The 25,191-nt window shown below is 39.4% G+C and overlaps 1 protein-coding gene across 25 annotated transcripts in view; it reads left to right on the forward strand.

The window, feature by feature from the left end:
* DOCK9 (dedicator of cytokinesis 9) overlaps nt 1-25,191 on the forward strand; it is a 299,763-nt gene that overhangs the window by 257,991 nt on the left and 16,581 nt on the right. For 8 of the 25 annotated variants that reach the window (XM_037800399.1, XM_037800409.1, XM_037800396.1 and 5 more), the window contains exons 45-52: nt 221-298; nt 1,710-1,816; nt 15,916-16,038; nt 16,726-16,839; nt 17,047-17,052; nt 17,537-17,572; nt 18,418-18,564; nt 22,796-23,006. In XM_037800399.1, the coding sequence (XP_037656327.1) occupies nt 221-298; nt 1,710-1,816; nt 15,916-16,038; nt 16,726-16,839; nt 17,047-17,052; nt 17,537-17,572; nt 18,418-18,564; nt 22,796-23,006 (822 nt within the window). The remainder of the gene's footprint in view (nt 1-220; nt 299-1,709; nt 1,817-15,915; nt 16,039-16,725; nt 16,840-17,046; nt 17,053-17,536; nt 17,573-18,417; nt 18,565-22,795; nt 23,007-25,191) is intronic. The other 17 variants (XM_037800414.1, XM_037800420.1, XM_037800411.1 and 14 more) reach the window with 5 other exon arrangements.

A 25,191-nucleotide genomic window follows, 5' to 3' on the forward strand; every position in this document is an offset into this window, starting at 1 on the left:
AGAAAGTGAGAAAGTGATATAAAGTTACAAATATGGAGGCCAAAAAAAAATGTATATTTCTGGTAAAGCTGGTGATTTGGAGTGGAATTTTAAGGGTGTCCAGGTTAGTTATATATCAGAGCCCAAAAGAGAAAGAAATTAGAGGGCCTCATAGGCATTTACTATCATGACTATTTCCTGTTGAGACCATTTATCAGGTAATACATTTCCTCACGTTTAGAAGCAGACATAGCCCTCCGGCGGGAGCCACCCCTCTTCCCCTACAGCCACAGCACCTGCCAGAGGAGGAGCCGGGGAGGTGAGCCTGAGGGTCGGCCCAGCCGCAGCGGCCACAGCTACTCTGTTCACATGCCACTCAGTGGTGTGGGGATCTTCTGTTGCAACTTTGCATGGACAGACTTCAATCTCCTTCCCTCCCTTCTTTTCCTAGGCTCTCCAGCCCGCTGGCAATCTGTTCATATGGGCAATGAGGGAACGCACTTTGGGCATCATCTTAGTTGCATTCCACCAGAGCTGAGTTATACATTTAACCTGGTAGCCTAAAACATGGGTGCTTGGCTTTTATAATTCTTTTTGTAAGTTAGTATATCCTTAGGCTCCTAGAAGAATACTTTTCACTGGGAAATCTTTTGTTTCCAAATAACAAAATAAAAGCAAGGCTAGACTAGGACAAGGACAGAGATGCTAGATCATCCATGAATGGCTTGGTTATTCTTCACTAATACACAGCAGAAAAAAATCTCTGGCTTTACAACTTACTTTTTCCAGCCTTGATTTCAAAATACTCTGTTCTTCTTTTTCCCAAAATATGGAATGTCTCAATTCACGGTTTGACTATTGTTTCATTTTATTGCCCATGGCCATCTCAAAATAAAGTACGTAGACATTTCGAGTCCTTCACTTGATGACTTTTGCACAGCTGACATTGCCAGATTTAAAACTCTGCGTACCTGTAACTATGAGATGAATGAAGACCCCAAATGAGCATCGTTGGTTAAGGAATTTTTCCCAGACAGTTATCCTAGCTCCAGCCTTACAACAGTTTTCCCCTTAGAGAATGAGAGTGTACTAAAGTGTACATGCTCTTTGTTGATCCAGTTCCTCTCTAGGGTGGAGGAAAAGAACTCTCCTTAACCCTCTAGGCAGTTGATGTTAGAACCAGCTAAGGCACCCTTTCAGTTCATGGCCCCATGTGGCTGTTGAGGAGGGTAATGTTCTAATCTAACCTGAGTTATGGGGTTATCCCCAGCTAGAGTGGGTAAGATGGCAGCTTGAAGGAAACAGAGTAATTTTTGAGTCGTATTTTTGTCTTGGTCGGCTTTGGCATCTTTATTTTTCTTGGTGTCTGAGCGTTGGTCATCTTGCCAAATCAAATTGTAGTTTATTTGTTATTATTTTACTAATCATTTGATTCAGTACTCATTTCTCAGTTTGCTTACTTTAAAGATTGTATAAATTTTAAACAAGGTTTGTAAAAAATAAAGATATGAGAAAAAGAAAGAAATTGAGAGAGATGAGGGTTGAATGGGGCATGGGGCTCAGAAAAGCAGAGACCCCAGTCTCCCTGTGTGAATGCTGGCCTAAGACAATAGATTTCAAAATTGCCTATTTCACTCAACATGAAACATATAGGGTAGGAAGAACCCCCAGGGTTTGCCTACTTTCAGGTTAATAACCTTAACTCTCTCTCCTGCTCTCTCAATTCCTAGGCATGTTTAGACAAGGGTGTACAGCCTTCAGGGTAATTACCCCAAACATAGATGAGGAGGCCTCCATGATGGAAGATGTCGGAATGCAGGATGTCCATTTCAACGAGGTGAGTGCTTGAACTTACGTGGGTTTGCAAGTGCAAGTACTAGAGGACCTTAGAGCCCACTGTTTATCCTACCACTCTGTCAAACCCAGGCTTGTTCCCTGCAGGTGCTCTCTTGGCTCCCACTGAGAGAATTCTTCCAGACAACTTAAACAAAACAGCAAAGCCTCTGCCATTCTTCCTGTCTAGGAATTCCTCCTCCTCTCTGGAAAGCGGGTTTAAGGGGCCAGTTAGTGGTGAAGTGAGGCTGAACACTTGAGCATTTCTAGAGACCAAAAACAATCTAGCATTAAATAATTGTAGCACTATATGCAATTTCTTGCCAAAACCGGATAACCTTGCAGCCACTTAATTGTAGCTTGCGAGTTTCAAAATAAAGCTAGGAATTTGAACAGATGCCAGTTCTCTGGTTGCACTTGCTGTTATTTCCTTTTCCATGAATATCTGCCAGAAGAGTTTCTCATGTGTGTCTGCCTCACCTCAACCCAGGGCAGAATGAAATGTTAAACGGAGAGCTTTTTAATACCTGCTGCTCTTTTAAGGAAAAATAAAGTTATCCATTTCTTCATATGAAAAGAGAAAGCAAACAGAAAGGAGTACCTATCTTTTGCCTGTGTTTTACTTGTTTTTTCTTGACCTATGGTGTAGTGGCATAGAGTTGATATTAAGGCTTTTAACCATTTTCATGCTAGTAAATAGGGCCCATGCATAAACATTCTCCATGACATTACCAGTCCATAAATTAGCAGTTCTCAAAGTGTGGTCCACAGACCCAAGGGGTCCCTAAGACCTTTTCAAGAGGTCTTTGAGGGCCTCCCTTTTCTAACTGAATATCTGTGTGAGACCAGATTCTCTTTGTAAACAGCAACCAGAACAGAATATTGATCATATTGGATGCAGAAGCAGATATAAGAATCCAGCTTTCTTCTGTTAAATCAGACATTAAAGAGTTGCAAAAATATTAAACAAATGCCATTCTTTTCTCAAATTTGGTGGGGAATATTGTTTTACATTAAAAATGTTATTTTTGTTAACACACAATTGATTTGTTATTATTAAATGAATAAATACATATTTTTACATTTTTTGTTTTAATTTCTAATATGGTAAATATTAAAAGATACAGCTCATATAAACAAAATTTCTTTTGAGTGTCCAATAACTTTTAAGAGTGTAAAGGAGTCCCAAGACCAAAAAGTTCAGGAACCACTGCCATAAATTGTCTAGTCTCAAAATGACCTTCTAAATTAAAAACTAAACATGAAAAAGGCTGAATCTGATAGTATATTGAGTGCCTACGCAGTACCAGGAAAGTTTTTTAGATGTTGAAATAATTCTAATCACAATATATAAAATTTTCTAGTATCCTAAGGGAAAAAAAAAAGCAAATTGTTAATTCATGGCAGTAACAGTTGAGCTATATCTTCACCTTGAAATGCCTAGACAGATCGTAATTTTGTAATTTTTGCTCTGAAGTATGAAATCTATCTCTGCAGTAACTAGGCCCACACTCCGGCACGTTTCTCCCTGCATTGTCTCCTTGTAGAAACCACCCTTGCACCCAGGTGCCAAGTCAGACCTCCTGAATGCAGCACTTTGTTTGGAATTAGATAAGAAAAGCAGTGATGCCAAGAACAACTATAAAGATTTTAAAGTAAACACTTTCAGTAACCTATCCTGCAGGGATGATAAAATGAAGCTTGAGATTGCTCCTCTGGTAGTAATCGGCTGAAATAATTATAGCCTAATGAATTATGAAATCAAGCAGAAATCAAGTGCTCAAATTGTAAGGAAATGAAATCAAGTGCAAAAATTGCAAGGAAATTTTTTTAATGGCACCCACTCTCAATAGCAACTAAACATGTGATAAGGATAATTTTATCAGTTATTTTCAGAATATGGATTTCCCACCTTGTCCTTGAAGCATAAAGTTGGTAAATCTTTAACAAGGTCCATAGTACATGACCCTTCATAAGGATTAGAGTGTGACACTGGGGTTATGAAGTACTGAACAAGCCATATCCATCAAGATTGATACTAATGGGGAGAGGGAAAAATAGCATGTGTTCTGAAAGAAGGGAAAACAGAAATTGCCACATACATTTTTGCTTTGGCTACCAAGATTTTTCAAGAAACAGTGTCTCTTTATGAGAGATTAAAATCTCATCGGAGAGGAAGGAAAGCATTTTGAGAAAAGCTGACAAGAATAAGTGTATAATGCATAGCTGATAATGCATAGTATAAAAATCATTATACTTTTCATCCACATTATTAGATATAACTAAATGCGTTAAATGCTCTACTAAAATGATTTGAGGGGCACTGCATAAGAATATGCCCCACCCCAGATGAGTTTCTGTTGTAGGAATTCCATCTTCCCTGACTGAGCTAAAGAGCAGACTCCCAGATGCTTTTGAATTAGACAAAGAGAACATCCAGTTCCTATTTGCAGTTTTGTTTCACAAGGTGGAGCATGTATAGATTGAAGACTTCTGATTCCATGAAGGTGTCAAAATTCCACACAACCCGTGCAGTTCTGAATCCCTCATTATTTTTATCAGTCAGGGTCCTGGAAGGAAATAGATGGCACACTCAAACTGGGAAGTTGATTCAACAAGAAATTTTGCAGCACTCCCCAAGTTAGCAACAGGTGGGTTGATACCCCTCAAACTAGAGAAGCAAGGGAAGAGAGAAAAACGTCAAAGAGGGGTCCATCTGCCAGGACCGGTACAACACCCAGTCAGCCCTAGCACCCAGATAGGGAGGCAGCCAAGCAGATAACTGCTCCACACTTACTCACTTCCTCCTCTCCAGTCTCCTGCTGGCACTTTCCATTGGCCGTACTCAGCCGGGAACCAGAGGACAAGAGAGCCCATTATGCAGCCCATCATGCAGCCCATCATTCCATATGTCTCGGCCTCCCAGAGCACAGAGCTGGGGGGACAGGGGAGAGATCTAGGGGGGGAAATGGAAAATATCTAGCACCTGTTGTTTTACAGAACAGCAACTATCACCATTGTAGAATCACCGTTGGGTATGATAAGCCTTATACAAAGTTAACCAGGCAGTTCTCTGGCTTCTATTAGCCAAAATTGTTTCTATTCAGAAATAGTTGTCAATAACAAACAAAAAATGTTTATATCTGTAGAACATTGAAAGGGAGAGGGGAAGGGAGAAGGCATATTGAGGGATTACTCTGTTCACATCTCATCCATGCCTTGACAATTGTCTTTAGCCATGTAGGCTGTTCTAACCATTCCCCTGTTCCCTGACAGTGCTATTAGAACCATAAAAGTTGCCTACCATATCTTCACTATCTTAATGGTTCTCCAGAGCAGTAGTAGTAGTGAGTAGTGAGCTCGGCCAATAGAATTTGCCTAACTCCTGTACCCTTGCCTCTCATATCAGGACACATCATCCTGCTTCATTTTGGAAATAATTGCGGAGTTTCCCTGACACTGAGCTAGGTGCTGGAGATACAAAGGTGGGCAGGATGTGGTCGTCCCTTCCCTAACAAGCTATACTGCTTCTGATGCTTTCTTCCTAAACCAGTCTCTTAGCATCTGAACTCAAAGTTGTCTGAATTCTTTGTGAGCTGGAAATTTCTATATTAGCTTATGCAGATCCATACTATTTAACTAGCTGTGTGCTGTGTACTAACTCGGGGATATATAAGTGAGGTACGTGCTTCAGGCATTTTCGTCTAGTGCTGTAGTTCTCAAACTTTAGTGTGCTTAGGAATTATTTGGATTCCTGTTATGAATATAGATTCCCATTCTTACCCCCCACCCCCACCATCCCCAGATTCATTTGGGTAGGTTTGGGGTGTAGGAATCTGTATTTTAATCTGCATTCCAGGTGATTATTCTGGTGGAGGTGGTCCTCAACTGTAGCTTGAGAAATGATGGTATCCTGGAAAGATGAATTATATCATGATGTATGTGCTATGGCCTAAGCCAGGTCACACATTCACAGTTATTCCCAAATAGTCGTTAATGGAGACTTTTACTTCATAGGTAAGGATCTTTAGATCAATCAATTCTAAGATGGAACAAACGGCATTTAAATGAAGAATTTTAAAACACTGTGCACAAACATAGACACACATAAGCATTCACACACACACACACACAGCATTAGTGTGCTATTGCCACAGACAAATGCTCAATGTTCTCGATCACTGTGGCACATTTTTAAATGGGTCTGGCTTAATTACATTTTAAACAGCTTTCTAAGTGGTCTATGAGCTTGGTGCACTGAGATCTTCCTAAGATTAGTCTAATATCATAAAATGTGTACTTTCCGGATGCATAAAGTTGATTGAGGTTTGTTTGTTTTTAACCAATTACTATGTACAGTTCTTTGCATGTATTGACAATTTAGAAAAAATGTCTTTGTGTTTAAATTTTAAGTAAGATTTTTAAACCATCAAACCTTCTGCATAACAGCCTTTCAGAGTCATCACTATTTGACCATTGTCTGGATTAGTTCTGGTTCTCAGGTGCAGTGATTGCTGAGAATTGAAAGTAAATTAATAAGTAGAATTTCTGCTGAGAATACTATTTATATATGCCCTAAAGTTTAGTTACTGTGACTTAGTTTTTTTTTTTAATCTTCATTTTATTGAGATATATTCACATACCACGCAGTCATACAAAACAAATCGTACTTTCAATTTTTCACAGTACCATTACATAGTTGTACATTCATCACCTAAATCAATCCCTGACACCTTCATTAGCACACACACAAAAATAACAAGAATAATAATTAGAGTGAAAAAGAGCAATTGAAGTAAAAAAGAACACTGGGTACCTTTGTCTGTTTGTTTCCTTCCCCTATTTTTCTACTCATCCATCCATAAACTAGACAAAGTGGAGTGTGGTCCTTATGGCTTTCCCAATCCCATTGTCACCCCTCATAAGCTACATTTTTATACAACTGTCTTCGAGATTCATGGGTTCTGGGTTGTAGTTTGATAGTTTCAGGTATCCACCACCAGCTACCCCAATTCTTTAGAACCTAAAAAGGGTTGTCTAAAGTGTGCGTAAGAGTGCCCACCAGAGTGACCTCTCGGCTCCTTTTGGAATCTCTCTGCCACTGAAGCTTATTTCATTTCCTTTCACATCCCCCTTTTGGTCAAGAAGATGTTCTCTGTCCCACGATGCCAGGTCTACATTCCTCCCCAGGAGTCATATTCCACGTTGCCAGGGAGATTCACTCCCCTGGGTGTCTGATCCCACGTAGGGGGGAAGGCAGTGATTTCACCTTTCAAGTTGGCTTAGCCAGAGAGAGAGGGCCACATCTGAGCAACAAAGAGGCATTCGGGAGGAGGCTCTTAGGCACAACCATAGGGAGGCCTAGCCTCTCCTTTGTAGCAACCGTCTTCCCAAGGGTAAAACCTATGGTAGAGGGCTCAACCCATCAAACCACCAGTGTGACTTAGTTTTTATGGCTCTTTAGAATTTTGTATTTATATCCAGTCTCTCAGACTTAACCTGGTATGGTTATTGGTTAATTCTATCTAAGAATTGTTATTAGATGTATTAATTATAAACATCTAGGTAGAGTTGGCATTAACTTGACTAAATTTACCTTACCAAATTAAGCGTCGATATTCAGTAGTCCACACTCAACTTTTACAAGAGAAGGATTTACCACTTTTTTTATAAAAGCCATTTTTAGTTTGTTATTAGACCAAATCTCTACTAACTGCCTTTTTTATAGCTTACATATCATTTCTTTGCAATAATAAGTAATATTCAGGTAAACTACAGATCCTGAATGCCCTCTGAATCAGAAAAGAAAGATAAAATAATGTTCAGAGGATTATAAATGTTAATATGTTATTTAACTCTTTGATAGCCATCAAATTATCACACTTATTTCATAATTATTTACTCAGCTATATTCGTTTTATCAAACTGTCCGTTCCCTGACCATTCTTTCTCAGGAATTTGTTTCTCTAGATTAATGTCCATCTTTTTTTACTGAATATGACAGGCTTTTCCATAATGAAGAAGTAGCATTAATGTGCTACTTGCATTCATGCTTCATTGTTATTAAATTCTCTACATGTTTCTGGTTTGCAAAACTAAGCTACAATGTTCATAAATAAAGTCATTTTAATTTAAATAAAGGAAAAAAAAGGGTAAAAATAGTTTTCAATTTTAGTTCAACAGTTAGGAGTATTTGGCCCAGGAGATTGCACATATGTTCTATTTGATAAATATTTATTAGGTGACTAAATCTAGGACTATTTAAAATAAACCTGAAAGGCTGCTGTGCACAGATACCTTACCTGAACATACAGAACATCATTTTAAAATCAAGTAATATCTGACTTACCTAATACTTCATTATCTATTGTGGTGGTTGTCGTATATTTATCTATGTTTTTGTGTCTCACAAAATTATTCATATTCAATTATTAATTTACTTTTGACATAGAAAACTTGGAGCATGCCAGATTTGTCTACATTGAACCCTTCTCATCTCCCTAGTCTCATTTCTTGCCACTCTCTGATTCAGATTTTATACTCTAACCCCTCAAACTACAAGTAACTTACCCACTTGACCTATTTTCATGCCAGGACTTTGCCTGTCCTATCCCTTTCCCTCTTTTTGTTCCTCCTTCTTGCTCACCTTTGTCCCATCAATGTAATTTATTTTTTAAATTGCAGTTGTATATATATATATAACATAAAATTTGCCATTTTAACCTTTTTTTTAGATGTGTCATATCATTGGGATGAGTTTTTTTTTTAATTCAATTTTATTGAGATACATTCACATACCATGCAGTCATACAAAGCATATAATCAATTGTTCACGGTACCATTATATAGTTGTACGTTCATCACCAAAATTAATTTTTGGACATTTTCATTACCACACACACAAAAGTAATAAGAATAAAAATTAAAGTGAAAAGAACAATTGAAGTAAAAAAGAACACTGGGTGCCTTTTTTTTTCCTCTCATTTTTCTACTCATCCATCCATATACTGGACAAAAGGGAGTGTGATCCACATGGTTTTCCCAATCACATTGTCACCCCTCGTAAGCTACATTGTTATACAGTCGTCTTCAAGATTCAAGAGTTCTGGGTTGTAGTTTGATAGTTTCAGGTATTTACCGCTAGCTATTCCAATTCATTAGAACCTAAAAAGGGTTATCTATATTGTGCGTAAGAGTGCCCACCAGAGTGACCTCTCGGCTCCTTTTAGAATCTCTCAGCCACTGAAACTTATTTCTTTTCCTTTCGCATCCCCCTTTTGGTCAAGAAGATGTTCTCCATCCCACGATGCCGGATCTACATTCCTCCCAGGAGTCATATCCACGTTGCCAGGGAGATTTACACCCCTGGGTGTCAGATCTCACGTAAGGGAGGGGGCAGTGATTTCATCTGCCAAGTAGGCTTAGCTAGAGAGAGAGGGCCACATCTGAGCAACAAAGAGGAATTCGGGAGGAGACTCTTAGGCACAATTATAAGCAGGCCTAGCCTCTCCTTTGCTGTAAAAGTCTTTCCAAGGGCAAGTCTGGTGATAAAGGGCTCAGCCCATCAAACTACCAGTCCCCAGTGTCTGTGAGCACATCACCAACCATTGAGGTGGGGAAGCCCAACACCCCTGCATTCTCCACCAGCTCCTCAGGGGGACTCTGCATATTTTTTTCATTTTTTTTTTAATTAACTATATCAAAAAAAATTTTTTTAATTTAACAGTAAAAAAAACATTTCAAACAAACCAAAACAAGGGAATAAGAAAAAGACAACTAACATAATATAACTACTTTACTTCCAACATGTTCCTAGTCTACCCTAAGAAAGTAAACTAATATAGTACATTTCTGTGAACTGGTTCCTACCATACCCACCAGAAATTAACAAACCTTAGTCATTCCTGGGCATTCCCAGAATGTTAAATTTACCAGCAATAGCTTATCTGTTCTTACTGGGTTATCATTCCCCCTTCATTAATTGCTCTCTATCGCTAGGTTCCCTGCATTCTACATTATAAACCATTTATTTCACATTTTTCAGTGTTCACATTAGTGGTAGCATATAATATTTCTTTTTTTTGTGCCTGGCTTATTTCACATTTTAACGTACAGAATTCAGCGTCATTAACTGCATTTTCAGTGTTGTGGTACTATCAGCACAATCCATGGCCGAGACTTTTTCATCACCCTAAACAGAAACTCTGCATCTGTTAAGCAGTAGCTCCCCAGCTCCTAGGAATCTCTAATCTACTTTCTATCTCTGTGAATTTGCTTATTCTAGACATGTCATGTAAGTGTCTTTTTCCGTCTGGCTTACTTGACTCAGCCTGATGCTGTCAAGGTTCATCCGTGTTGTAGCAAATATCAGTACTTCATTCCTTTTTTATGGCTGAATCATAATCCATTGTATGGCTCAGCCACATTTTGTTTATCCATCCATCCATCAATTGTGGATACTTGAGTTGCTTCCACCTTTTGGCTGTTGTGAATAATGCTACTGTGAACATGGGTGCCGTAGGATCTCTGAGTCCCTGCTTAGAATTGTTTAGGATTTCTTGCTCACCTTTCAAGACTCAGTCAGTTACCACTTTCTCAGCCTTCCATGCCTTGCCTTTCCCTCATCACTGGATGGATGTCACTCCTCTCCACCTCCCTGCACTTATCAGTGCACTTACAGTGGTTTTTTTTTATCATCTCTTTATGGATCTGTCTCCCATGCTAGACATGAGAACAAAGAAAGTGCCATGTTTACTTGATAGCTGTCCTCCCCAGTACTGACCCAGAGATTCACTGACTGATAAATAAACCCCTGCTGCTTTCAATTCACTGTCTGCCCTTGTGACTTACGTGGGCATGTGTTTGAAATCATTGTTTTTCTCTGTCCTTGGTGTCTTAACATGTATGCCTTTCTCTTCCAATTAGTGTTCATGAGTCTCCAGTACATCAGTTCTAGCTGCTCAGAAGGGTAATTGTGTATGTCTTTGACACCCCCCTCTGCCCCAAAGCAAATATCGTTTATGTCATCACAAGCCCAATAGACCATCTAAAATCCACCCTCCACATTTGGTAAAAAACTATCAAGCTATTTTTATAAAGTAGGGGAACTTAATTTTATTTATATAGATTTGTTTGATAATGCCATTGTCAAGCACAATGCCTTGCACATAGTAGATACTTTGTAAAATGTTCAAATGAATGATTGAATGAAAAAATGAAATAGTTAATTATGTGAAAGTGATGGTGCATAGTTATAACTTTCAGAATAATATTCAGTTTCCTTTGAGATTGCATTAATACATTACTCCAGATTCTTGTTATGCTATAACTTCTATGACATGGAATTAAGAATGTTTAGATCTCTTTGATCCCATCCGCAATTAACAGGGTGTCCTCATTGTATGGTTACATTCACAGCGTGGACGCATGATATTCCAGTGGGAGCAATGGTGGTTGTTCAAAGAAAGTTTATATTTCTCTTTGAAAAAAGTTCACTAATAAAGAACAGAAAAGGCCAAATGATTAGTCTATGACTTAAGATGAAGAAAAAAATTGTAATGGAAAATTTCTTTGCCTTTTGACTGTTTTATTATCCGAAGAATATATTGGCTGTACAGTGTTCTCATTCTTGGTGAGGAACTGGATGATCTCAGAATTCTTCCACATCTACTCCAGTCCCTGATACTATCAGCATCCCTGATAATGAAGATAATAAATACTTATCAGGAGGCGGGGCAAGATGGCAGACTGGTGAGCTGTATGTTTTAGTTACTCCTCCAGGAAAGTAGGTAGAAAGCCAGGAACTGCGTGGACTGGACACCACAGAGCAATCTGTCTTTGGGCATACTTCATACAACACTCATGAAAACGTGGAACTGCTGAGATCAGCGAAATCTGTAAGTTTTTGCGGCCAGGGGACCCGCGCCCCTCCCTGCCAGGCTCAGTCCCGTGGGAGGAGGGGCTGTCAGCTCCGGGAAGGAGAAGGGAGAACTGCAGTGGCAGCCCTTATCGGAAACTCATTCTACTGATCCAAACTCCAACCATAGATAGACTGAGACCAGACACCAGAGAATCTGAGAGCAGCCAGCCCAGCAGAGAGGAGACAGGCATAGAAAAAAAAAAACAACACGAAAAACTCCAAAATAAAAGCAGAGGATTTTTGGAGTTCTGGTGAACACAGAAAGGGGAAGGGCGGAGCTCAGGCCTTGAGGCGCATATGCAAATCCCGAAGAAAAGCTGATCTCTCTGCCCTGTGGACCTTTCCTTAATGGCCCTGGTTGCTTTGTCTATTAGCATTTCAATAACCCATTAGATCTCTGAGGAGGGCCTTTTTTTTTTTTTTTTTTAATCCTTTTTTCTTTTTCTAAAACAATTACTCTAAGAAGCCCAATACAGAAAGCTTCAAAGAATTGCAATTTGGGCACATCAAGTCAAGAGCAGAACTAAGAGAGCTCTGAGACAAAAGGCAATAATCCAGTGGCTGAGAAAATTCACTAAACACCACAACTTCCCAAGAAAAGGGGGGTGTCCGCTCACAGCCACCATCCTGGTGGACAGGAAACACCCCTGCCCATTGCCAGCCCCATAGCCCAGAGCTGCCCCAGACAACCCAGTGTGACGGAAGTGCTTCAAATAACAGGCACACTCCACAAAACTGGGCGTGGACATTAGCCTTCCCTGCAACCTCAGCTGATTGTCCCAGAGTTGGGAAGGTGGAGCAGTGTGAATTAACAAAGCCCCATTCAGCCATCATTTGAGCAGACTGGGAGCCTCCCTACACAGCCCAGCAGCCCAGAACTGCCCTGGGGGGACGGCACTCACCTGTGACATAGCACAGTCATCCCTCAACAGAGGACCCAGGGTGCACAGCCTGGAAGAGGGGCCCACTTGCAAGTCTCAGGAGCCATACGCCAATACCAAGGACTTGTGGGTCAGTGGCAGAGACAAACTGTGCAGGACTGAACTGAAGGATTAGACTATTGCAGCAGCTTTAAAACTCTAGGATCACCAGGGAGATTTGATTGTTCGGGCCACCCCCCCTCCCCGACTGCCCAGAAACACGCCCCACATACAGGGCAAGCAACACCAACTACACACGCAAGCTTGGTACACCAATTGGGCCCCACAAGACTCACTCCCCCACTCACCAAAAAGGCTAAGCAGGGGAGAACTGGCTTGTGGAGAACAGGTGGCTCGTGGACGCCACCTGCTGGTTAGTTAGAGAAAGTGTACTCCACGAAGCTGTAGATCTGATAAATTAGAGATAAGGACTTCAATAGGTCTACAAACCCTAAAAGAACCCTATCAAGTTCAGCAAATGCCACGAGGCCAAAAACAACAGAAAATTATAAAGCATATGAAAAAACCAGACGATATGGATAACCCAAGCCCAAGCACCCAAATCAAAAGACCAGAAGAGACACAGCACCTAGAGCAGCTACTCAAAGAACTAAAGATGAACAATGAGACCATAGTATGGGAGATAAAGGAAATCAAGAAGACCCTAGAAGAGCATAAAGAAGACATTGCAAGACTAAATAAAAAAATGGATGATCTTATGGAAATTAAGGTAACTGTTGACCAAATTGAAAAGATTCTGGACACTCATAGTACAAGACTAGAGGAAGTTGAACAACAAATCAGTGACCTGGAAGATGACAGAATGGAAAATGAAAGCATAAAAGAAAGAATGGGGAAAAAAATTGAAAAACTCGAAATGGACCTCAGGGATATGATAGATAATATGAAACGTCCAAATATAAGACTCATTGGTGTCCCAGAAGGGGAAGAAAAGGGTAAAGGTCTAGGAAGAGTATTCAAAGAAATTGTTGGGGAAAACTTCCCAAATCTTCTAAACAACATAAATACACAAATCATAAATGCTCAGCGAACTCCAAATAGAATAAATCCAAATAAACCCACTCCGAGACATATACTGATCACACTGTCAAACACAGAAGAGAAGGAGCAAGTTCTGAAAGCAGCAAGAGAAAAGCAATTCACCACATACAAAAGAAACAGCATAAGACTAAGTAGTGACTACTCAGCTGCCACCATGGAGGCGAGAAGGCAGTGGCACGATATATTTAAAATTCTGAGTGAGAAAAATTTCCAGCCAAGAATACTTTATCCAGCAAAGCTCTCCTTCAAATTTGAGGGAGAGCTTAAATTTTTCACAGACAAACAAATGCTGAGAGAATTTGCTAACAAGAGACCTGCCCTACTGGAGATACTAAAGGGAGCCCTACAGACAGAGAAATACTTATCAGCAGTGTCTTTGATCTAAAATACACAAGAAATGCAAGGCTTTGATAAAGGGAATCTTATTGCATTTCCCTACATCAAAGGACAGCCAGTCCCCCTCTACCCCCAACCCCCCAGCATATGGCAATGCCTGGAAACATTTTCAGTTGGCACAACTGGGAGAGGGAGTGGCGCTACTGGCACTGGTGGATAGAGTCCAAGGATGCTGTTGGACATCCTACTATGCACAGGATAGCCCCCAACAACAAAGAATTACCCAACCCAAAATGTCAATAACGTCGCTATAGAGAAACTCTGCTCCAAAAGCTAAGTGGTAATCAAGACATGGTGTTATTGGCACCATGGTAGACATTAGGTCAATGAAACAGAATAGAAAGATCAGAAATAGACCCACACATATATGATCAATTGATTTTTACAAAGGTTCAAAGGCAATTCAGTGGAGAAAGGATACTTTTTCATTAAATGGTGCTAGAGCAATTTGACACCCATATGCAACAACAACAAAAAAAAACCCAACCCTCAACCTATACTTCACACCATATTCAAAAATAACTCAAAATGTTTTATAGACCTAAATGTAAAATGTAAAACTATAAAACTTCTATGAAGAAAACAGGAGAAAATCTTTGTGAACATGGGTTAGATAAAGATTTCTTGGATAAAACATATAAAGCACAGTCCACAAAATAAAAACTTGATAAATTGGACTTCACCAAAGTTAAAAATGTCTACTCTTCAACAGACACTGTTAAGAAAATCCAGAGACAAGCTACAGATTGGAAGAAAATATTTACAAATCACATACCTGATAAGGGGACTTCTCAAAACCTAATAAGAAAATAACCTGGTAGAAAAACGAGCAAAAGATTTGGACAGACTCTTCTGCAAAGATATGCAGAATGCCAAATAAGCACATAAAAATTTATTCAACATCATTAGTGAAACCCCCATTCAAATGGGCTTCGAAGATATGGGTCAAGGATTAGTTCCTGTTAGGAAATTCCATAGAGCGATTGACTTCAAGATTGCTTTTTGAGGGAGATTGCAGGGGTTTCTCTACTCTGTTACAAAGTCAGGCAGGCCCCTTTTGTGGTCATGAGATGAATGCCAGCCCCAGTCAAAACCTCTCCTGTCCTGTCTGGTGAGAGCACTTCTGTCCCTGCATTTCATGCTGAGGTCCTAAAACTCACCCTGACTGGTCAGCTTAGGTCACATGCCCACTCATGACAAATCAATGACTGGCTAAGAAGTAGAATTATGCTGATTACTTTAAATCCATGCCCCCAACCTTTGAGCTGTAGGGAGAAGTAGCCTCTTCCAAAGTTCAAGACCTTTATGGAAGCATAGTGGCTACTCAGAGTTCAATGGGAGAGGGAAGGAAAAACTATGGCTACCTACCACGGTCCACTGCTAAATTGCTGATTGTTTAATTTGGGTTGAAGTCATATGCTTAGGAACAATCCACGTGTCAGCATTGTCACTGTTCTTCGGAAAGGAGGAAAATATATATATTTTAAAAAGAGAACTAGGAATGTAAATTGAGAAGCTATAGATGTTATTTTCCATGCAGGTCACTGTCACAGTCACTGCAATGTGACCCTGTTTCATTTTCACTTGTAAACATGATTGAAAAATGGCTCCTGAGAGAAAGAACATAACTATGAGTTGTTAAATCTATGGATGTTAGTGTTTAAAAAGTATTGCACATTTTGGAATTGTCTGTATATTATTTTCCTTCTAGCTCTCTTACCCGTTATGCATTCTGCAAGGAATAGGACGTTCCATTCCTACCTTGTTGATGTTCTTTTCTGGTCGGTTCCCTTCCCCTCTGACTAGGACGTGCTGATGGAGCTCCTGGAGCAATGTGCAGATGGGCTCTGGAAGGCTGAGCGCTATGAGCTGATCGCCGACATCTATAAGCTCATCATCCCCATTTATGAGAAGCGGAGAGATTTTGAGGTACCTGAGTGGGAGTGGATTGTTTTCTTCCCCTCTTTGAGAGAACAGTGGAGTCACATATATTTTAAGACCTGTCTTTTCCGTAACGAGAACAGGCAGGCCACAGTTCAGTGCTGAACAGGTGGTCTTTGTCCCTCCACATTTACACTGGACATGACCACCAGTCACCAGCCTAACAGAGTCATCAGGCACACATGGGCACCACCTTGGCATTCTGCTTTGGAAAGGTTGCTGTGTACAGAACCTTGTAACAGTAGGTGCCCTTTTCCTCAGAACTCTTCTCTGCTCCACCTGTGTGGGAAAATGGTGTTCCTTCCAACCTTCCTGGGCTGGCGAGGTAGTCCAATTTCTCTTACGTGATCGTGTATCAAATAGAGTACTAAAAGCCAAGACTAAAAGCTTCGTCATAGATGTATCATCTCCGGCATTTCACGTTAATTTGAAAACTGTGGTGTGGACACATAACTTCTTAAAATCCAGGGTTGGTGGGTCATCATATGTAAATTGGCCCTTGACTGTGGGAGACATTAAAATTCAAAAAATGACCACTGTGAATTGTGCAAAAAGATATTCTTGTTTTACTCAAGCCTAAGAAAATTTCACCTACATTATCACGTTTAACTGTTATTTTAAAATTGATTCTACTGTTTGCAAGTGGGAAGACATGGATTTTGTTCTAACCTGCAGAGGCTAGCCCATCTGTATGACACACTGCACCGGGCCTACAGCAAAGTGACAGAGGTCATGCACTCAGGTCGCAGGCTCCTGGGGACCTACTTCCGAGTGGCCTTCTTTGGACAGGTGAGCCACACCTCTCCTTTTTGCAGGCTGTTTTAAGTCTTTTTTTTTTTTTTTTTTAACTCTATAAAATTATATTTTTAATTTTCTGTTTTAACTTCTATAAATGCTATTTGGATGAATTTTACGTATTTAGTTTGATTCTTACCTTCCTCAGTAAACTTTCTGCTTTTTTCTTCCTTCCTGTCTTTTCTTTATTACTTTCTAAAGGCAGCGGTAAGTTCTCCCTCCATAAGATTCTCTTAGCGGCGTCTCTGGTACTTCAGTGTGGTTTCCCAGTTTCCATTTCAAGTCTGTATGTATATCCGTCTAGTCATTACAAGCTCTCCAAAAACAATTAACATTTTATTCCATTCACAGAAATAAATCACCTGTTTCCTTGTGTATCTGTACTGCATGTTTTAAACCAAAATTAAGACTTCCTGGTTTCCTTTGTCCCATCTTTATCTTTTGTAATACAGTATCTCCACAAATACATTTACTGTGGCAATAATTCAGAAACCTATATGGAAGCCTTCATTTAAATTTAACTTAAATTTTAACCTTCAAGTCTCTAACATTATTAAATGGTATAAATTATCTGTTTCTTTAGGGTGTGTGGTTTTCTATGATTATTATACGTTATATAACATTTTTATATATATATATATATATATATAACCTTAAATTTATTTTGTTATTGTCTTTTATAACTTTATAGCAATACCAGTTTACAGACAGTGAAACAGATGTGGAGGTAATTACAGTAAATGCTTAAAAAGCAAGTAATGTAGTAAAATGACTGCATCTAAACTCCTAGTTTGATGTGGGTGTTTTTTGTTTTCCATGTTAGCCTGCATTTTTTTATACACTGTGTTTTTTTGCACCGTTTTCTCTCTTTCATTTTAGATGAGAAATGTTTTTTTAAAATTTTCAAATATTAACCCCAATGTGAACTTTTAAAATTTCAACCTTTTTCACTTCCCATGCAATTCTAAGCCTTGTTTTATTCAAACAAGATTGGTGCTAAAACAGATGATGACTGGTGATAACGAAAATGTGTTCTGATCTCATACTACAGGCCTGTAATATTTTTCTTATCAGTAAAGCAGAAGAGAATTTACGCAAAAATCACATAACTTCTACTGAAAGTTCTCCAGATCTGAATGCTTCAGCTTACACCTTAAAATCCTGTGTAAAAGGGGCCTGTCAGGGGAGGGGTTGAATATGCCTTTCTCAGGCCTGGCTCTAGCAGGCTGCTGAATCTTTTGTAGTGAGTTCTCCTTCCTGGGAATGTGAAACAGGTTTGAATTCCGTCATTAGGCTTGACTGAGAGAATGCAGTTTTGAATCCCAGATTTTTCCATTTCACTCAACACTTAATGACAACATTCTTGAATAAGTTTGCAATTTTGTGTTCTTTATCTTTGTACCCAGACTTCACATTATTTTCTTTTCCATCAGGAAAGCCTGATTAAGTAGGATTTTATTTTAGAATCATCCCCCCCCCTTTTGTTTTAACCCTTATAACAAAAGAACTCTTCCTGGTGGTATGCCTTCGGTTTATGTTTGAGGATGGTTCTAATTGTGCTTTATGTCACAGGGATTCTTTGAAGATGAAGATGGAAAAGAGTATATTTACAAAGAGCCCAAACTCACACCTCTGTCAGAAATTTCTCAGAGACTCCTTAAACTTTACTCAGATAAATTTGGTTCTGAAAATGTCAAAATGATACAAGATTCTGGCAAGGTATGGTCATGTTTGGATAAGTTCTGCAGCAATGTAACATTGTTTTGATTGATCAAATGTAATTTAGCCTATCTTATATATTCATAAATGTGTTAAAAACAAAAAGAAAAATTGAGTGGCCTTATATTTATCTTTTTCCTTAACACCTTTCTGTGCTTCCCAGATGTGCTGCATTAAGCAAATCTTTATTTTATGGTTTTTCAAAATAATATTAATTTACAAAATAATTAGTGTCTTAAAGATGTAACATTTTTGGTTCAGACATTTAGAAAGTCTGTAAGAGTAGGAACCAAGGCTCTCTTAGTTGCTGTGATTTTCCCGCTACACTTAGCACAGTGCCTGGCCCTAACTGATTGTTGGATGTATGGATAGATAAACGGATGGACAAATGGACGGACCAAGGAAATGAACTAACTAGCTAGTGTGTTTGTGTGAATGAGATCGACTTGATATTTCAAGAGGCTGTTCTCTGGTGTATTGTTCTCATGCAGACCCATCCCGAACTTGCAAATTTTTCCTGTGCATTCATGTGTCTCACTGTCTTCAGGACATCTCCACGAGGTTGAGCATGTGAAAACTCGAGCAAAAATAAATCTCCTATTTCCTACTTTCCTACTGCTCAGCTTTCCACTCTTTCTCAAGTACACAATTTTGGAGTGATACTTAGTAGTTCCTTTTCTTTCCTGAGCCCCAGTAACTGGGAACAGTTTCCTTGGGGCTTTTCATTTTCTCTAGAGAAGACTGCTCCAGGCTCCTGTCCAGGTGGGTAGGGAAGTGGTATGAGGATGAGGAAAGGGGTAAATATCTGACTCTGAATCCTGGATACAGGAGAGGAGAAAGGGCTGATGGTCACTGATTTAGTTACCTAGATTCTAAAACAAATACTATACAGTGGGTTGGCTGAAACAACAGGAATTTGTTGGCTCATGATTTTGAGGCTAGGAGAAGTCTATAATCGAGGTGCTTTCTCCCTGAAGACTATGGTGTTCTGGGCTGGCTGCTGGCGATGCTTGGTCCTTGGCTTTTCTGTTACATGGCATTGCATGTGGCAGCATCTTCCCCTTTCTCCTCTGGGTTCTGTTGACTTCCAGCTTCTGGCTGTTCCCCAAAGCTTTCTCTGTCTGAATTTCATCTGCTTACAGAAGACTCCACTAATACAGATTGAAACCCATCCTGATTCATTTGGGCCACACCTTACCTGAAGTAACATCTTGAACAGATCTTCTTTACAGTAGGTCCACACACACCAGGATGTGGTCCAAGACCAAGAACATGTCCAAACTGGGGTACGCAATCCAGTCCACCACCATCCTACTTTTCAGCCTACAACATTCCACTAGCTCTCCCTGTGAGACTGCTCAGTGCCTTGCCCTTGCTTTCTGCTGAGACTGGTAGACTCGCTTAGAGTGTATCCAAACCTGTTTTCCAGAGAAAAACTTCTGCTGCCTTGTGGGATGGTGACTAGGAGAGAGAATCTGGGGTTCAGCCCCTACCTCACCCATCACCCTCATCCTAGGGACTGCAAGAGCTGGTCCTTCCCAGGGTTTGAAGAGTGAGCTGACTGGCTTCCTGTAGCTGCTTCTCTCCTGGACACGTAGGGTATAACTTTCCCCACTCTGCCAAGTCAGGTAGCACACCCCGCCTGCATGGCTGCCTTCCAAAAACTCACTGAAATTGCATATCCACTGCTATCTGCTGCCCTCTTTTCTTGACCCTTGTGAGTTAATTCTTTACTGTCATTTTAACAGAGTTTTACACGGGGATAAAGGATAAACGTGGTATTGGTTCATTTTTAACCAGAAACCTCTCAGCACAACCTTACTAAGACCTATGTACTTCTTAGTTCAAATAACTGAGGCCTAATTTGCCTTTTTATCTCGGAAACTGAAATTTTTTTGAGAGTTAAGTTATGACTTTAACAATATAACCTTTTCTCAATCGAGGTTCTCATGCATTCTTGTTTCCCTTTTAATATGTGGCCCTTGATATGGCAACTAAAAGAATTAACTAAACCTTCTCTTCCCCCAAGCACTGATCCTCCATTCCTTCTAAAGATACATACACACAATTTTTTTTATTGTGGAATATAACATATTTACATAGAAGTGATAACTTTCCAAGTGCAATTTAACAAGTAGTTAGCAAATTTCAAAGAATGTTATGGGTTATAGTTCCACAGTTTCATTCATTTCCTTATTGTGAAATATAACATCTATGCAAAAAGGTGATAACTTTCAAATTACAATTTAACAAGTAGCTATAGAGCAGATTTCAAAGAATGTTATGTGTTACAGTTCTACCATTTAAATTCTTTCCTTCTAGCTATTCTTATACCCCAGCAACTAAGAAAAAGAAAATTATACAGAGATTCAGAATTCATAATCCTTTGTTAAATTCTATCTTGTCTGTTGCTACCCCTTCCTCTAGTTTAATCATTTTTCTGATCTTGAGGGATGTCTAGGCAGTGACCACCCTAACTTGTTCATGTAGAAAAGGGATGTTGACATTATGGGAAAAGGAGATGCAACTGATTGATGTTCTTGAAGACATTGTTGCCTCTGGGTTTTGGGACTTATCTGGCATAAGAGCTCTCTGTAGATTTACGTTTCTGAAGAATAAACTTAGTGAGTGAACTTTTATAGAGTCTCAGATAGGGACCCAGGTATTTAGGGTTTTCGGGACTGCTGTTGACTTGGGCTTATTATACTTTGGCCATTTGGCATATCTAGCTGAAGCTTGCATAGAGTAACCTCCAGGACAGTCTCTCAACTCTGTTTGAAATCTCTTAGCCACTGAAACCTTATTTTGTTGCCTTTCTTTTCCCCCTTTTGGTCAAAAAGGCATTCTCAACCCCTCGATGCCAGGGTTATATACATACAATTTTGAAAATGAAGAGTAAGGAAATACCATGGAAAAATAGGCAAGAGTGTTTCATTTTCACTGCTTTTAAATTGTTTCTGCTAAAGAAATTTAAGTTTTACAGGTTTCAATGCAATTATAATGGTTGGCCAGATTTTTTTTTTAATAGAAATAATAACTTTGTGACTTCATGTATCTAACTTTTAAAGTTTAAGGCACTTTCACTTCTATTTTTCATATGTCTTCACAAAAATCTCTTTTGAGTGAATAGTGGTACATCTATGATAATTTATATGAGACCAATAAAACCATCTTGTTCTCATTCATTTGCCTGCCCTTAATAACATTTTCAAAGTTTTCTGCACAGCTGTTTCTTCCATGTTCTTTTTATTGCTCTAGAAGGTTAAATGTAATTAAAATGTGCAAAATTAATTTCTCTCTCTAATAAATTAGCTTTGCTTCTGTATGAAAAATGCCTGTGTTTAATTTTCTATCGTGTTGCAGAAATTAGGGCACCACCATTTTTAGAAATGTAGTTTTAAAAGCCTTTATATGTTGTTAATCAGAACTGCACTTATGGTTAGATTAGTCTTCAATTAATCTCTACCTCTAATGGATTAATTAATCTACAGCTGTATGAATTATAATTTGGAGGCCTAGTTTTCAAACATTATTAGTAAAACAAACATTTTTCTCTCTAAATCAAATCTATAAAAAGGCAGTTTAGGAAACAACCCGAGAAATCTAGATGGTAGGTCATTCAACAAAACTAGTATGATTTCTTCCAAAATAAAAATAAAATCAAAGTCATGAAAAAAATAGTGGGGAATTCTTCTAGATTAAACAGAACTAAAGAGATGTAACAACTAAATGTAAAGTGTGATCACTGATTATAGTCTGGCTCAAAAGCAAACATTTCTGGACATTTGAGAAAATGTTAATATAGACCAGATATGTTGGGGAATGGTTGATTTTTTTTTTTTTTTTTTTTTTTTAGGTAAAGTAGTGATATTATGGTTATTTGGGGGAATGTCCTGCAGAGACACCAAAAGGAGTGTCATGAATGTGTGCCATTTGCTTTGAAATGGTTCAGCTAAAAAGTAAAAATATATATATATACATGTGTATATGTATGTATATGTGTATATATACATGTGTATATGTGTGTCTGTATTTGAAACAAATATAGCAAAATATTAGCAATTAATGAATCTAAGCGGAGAGTATATGGGTGTTCATTGCACTATTTTTTCAACTTTTCTGAATTTTTCAAAGACTTTTATTTATTAAAAGTTGAAAGATACAGTTTAGGCAAGATTTGAAAAATCCATTTAAATGGCACCAATCTTCTATTCTGTTTATCTACGTAAAGGTCAACCCTAAGGATCTGGACTCCAAGTACGCATATATCCAGGTGACTCATGTGATCCCCTTCTTTGATGAAAAAGAATTGCAGGAGCGGAAAACGGAGTTTGAGAGGTCCCACAACATCCGCCGCTTCATGTTCGAGATGCCCTTCACTCAGAGCGGGAAGCGGCAGGGCGGGGTGGAGGAGCAGTGCAAGCGCCGCACCATCTTGACAGGTAGGGGCCAGCAGCCTGCTCTCGGGAGCGCGGCTGTACCTTCCACTTTAGTTTCCTATCACATCCAGACATCAGCCACAGGGCGTCTAGGAAGAAGAGCTCTCTGGACGGAATTGGACAAGCTTTCAGATTTGGAAGCAGCCTATCCTAGTTTCCTGGGACTGATGCAAACTGGGCAGCTTGAAACCACTGAAATGTGTTCTCTCACTGTCCTGGAGGCCAGAGGCCTGGAATCAAGGCGTCCATGGGCCCTGCTCCCTTTGCGGCTCGGGGGAGGGGCCTTCCTTGCCACTTCTGGCCTCTGGTGGCTCCTGGCTTTCTGGGCTTGTGGCAGCAGCATCACCCCAAACTCTGCCTCCGTCATCACGTGGCCTTATCCTGTCTGTGCTTGTCTCCCCCTCTTCTCTCCCCTTCTCTGCGGTGGGAATTAGTGCCCACCCTGAGGAAGGATGATCTCATCTCAGGAACCTGCCTTCCTTCTACAAAGACCCTTTTTCCAAATGAGGTCACATTCACGGGTTCTGTGTGGACATAACTTGGGGAACCTTTATTCGACCCATTCAGTGCCTTTGAGCTTATTTCGCTTCTCCCGCAAACTCCTTTCAGTTTAACATTTATCAAGTGCTTACATTTTAATAGTCATGGTTTATATTTATCTTTTCTCATTTTTTTCTTCAATTAGACTATAAGGTCATATCCTATGTGAGGTCATTTACATAGAATCTGATGAAAACCCTGGACTCATCTCCCAAGAATACCTTTGCACACAATTTCAAATGATTTACTCACTCCTTCTAAAATGCATGTGGACCCCCCAGTAAGTCCCTGGTCCCCAGGTCAAGAACCCCTGCGTTGTTCGTCCGTCCAAATGAATAGATGGGAAGGGCTGAGCCCCCTCATTCTTGACAGTGGTTGACCCATCTCAGCTTAAACACTTTCAGTGCCAGGAGGTTCACTGCATTCAGGAGTCCCCTGTTCCATCATTTCAGAGTTTTATTTAATTGATCCCTTTGGTACTCTGTAGCCATGGGTAACCAATTCTCAGAAATGTATTTTTCATCATTTTCCAGTTCCTGGCATCCAGTTCCTGACAAGTGTAGAGCCCCCTAGGGGTGATTTTTTTTTACCTTCTTTGGGGGAGTCAAAACCATTGTCAAGGTCGGCAATGTAGCTGGCATAAGCTAAAATAAAATGCATGCTTGAACTTAAAAAATGGTGGGGAAGCCTGTTCAGAATGTCCAGTGTGTCTGTATCCACTGTTCAGGCAGATTTTTCAGAACGGCCTTAGTGAAGGTGAACCAGAAAGCATCCATTGCTTCTCTAGAAGTTGGTGTTTACGAATTTTTTCGTATGTTAATGGTAATATCCCCATTCAAATAAGTGAAATGCCTATTGTTAAGATGCTGGATTTCAGGTGAGGTTCAGTTCTTATCACTGAATTATACACTTTAAATGAGTGAATTATTGGATGTGAATTATATCAATAAAGCTGTTACATAAAAGGAATATGGATTATTGTAAAACAGCTCAGAACAGCATATCAAGGGGAATTTTTATTTTCCATATAAGGGGAATGAGGTAAAAGTTAAATTTTTAAAAAAATCTACATTCTGAAAGAAATAATCCCTTGTCCCCTTTTAGAATAATCAGATAACATACATAAAGTACAAATAATATTGTTCCCACTAAAATCAGCCCATCCCCCATAAGTAAATGAATTATTTTTTCCAGTGCATACCTCAGGAGCAAATTATTCTTATTAAGCAGGATAGCTACATTTCTAAAAGGAGTCATTTTATGGCAATTTCCCATTTACAATGCTTATCTATACAGCTGTGATGACCTCACATTTGATTCCTTAAATCAGTTTTTATCAAAGGGTTGTCCCGGGATAAGTACCAGCATCGTCTGGGAGCTTGTTAGAAACGTAAGTTCTTGGGCCCTACCCCAGAACCCTAAATCAGAACCCCTAGGGATGGGGGTGCAACTGTTTTGTTTAACTGGCTTCCAGGTAAACTCGGAAGCACACTCAAGTTTGTGAACTGCTGCTTTAAGTAAAGCTTGTTCACTGATGAAGCAAGGCCAGGATTTTTTTATTATTATTTTGTGAAGGCAGCATACTGATTCATAGGGTGTTTTCCCTGGGCACATTTCCTTCAGGGCTGTAGTTTATCATTTTGTTACA

This window comes from Choloepus didactylus, chromosome 12, assembly GCF_015220235.1.
Source record: "Choloepus didactylus isolate mChoDid1 chromosome 12, mChoDid1.pri, whole genome shotgun sequence".
Taxonomy (NCBI): domain Eukaryota; kingdom Metazoa; phylum Chordata; class Mammalia; order Pilosa; family Megalonychidae; genus Choloepus; species Choloepus didactylus.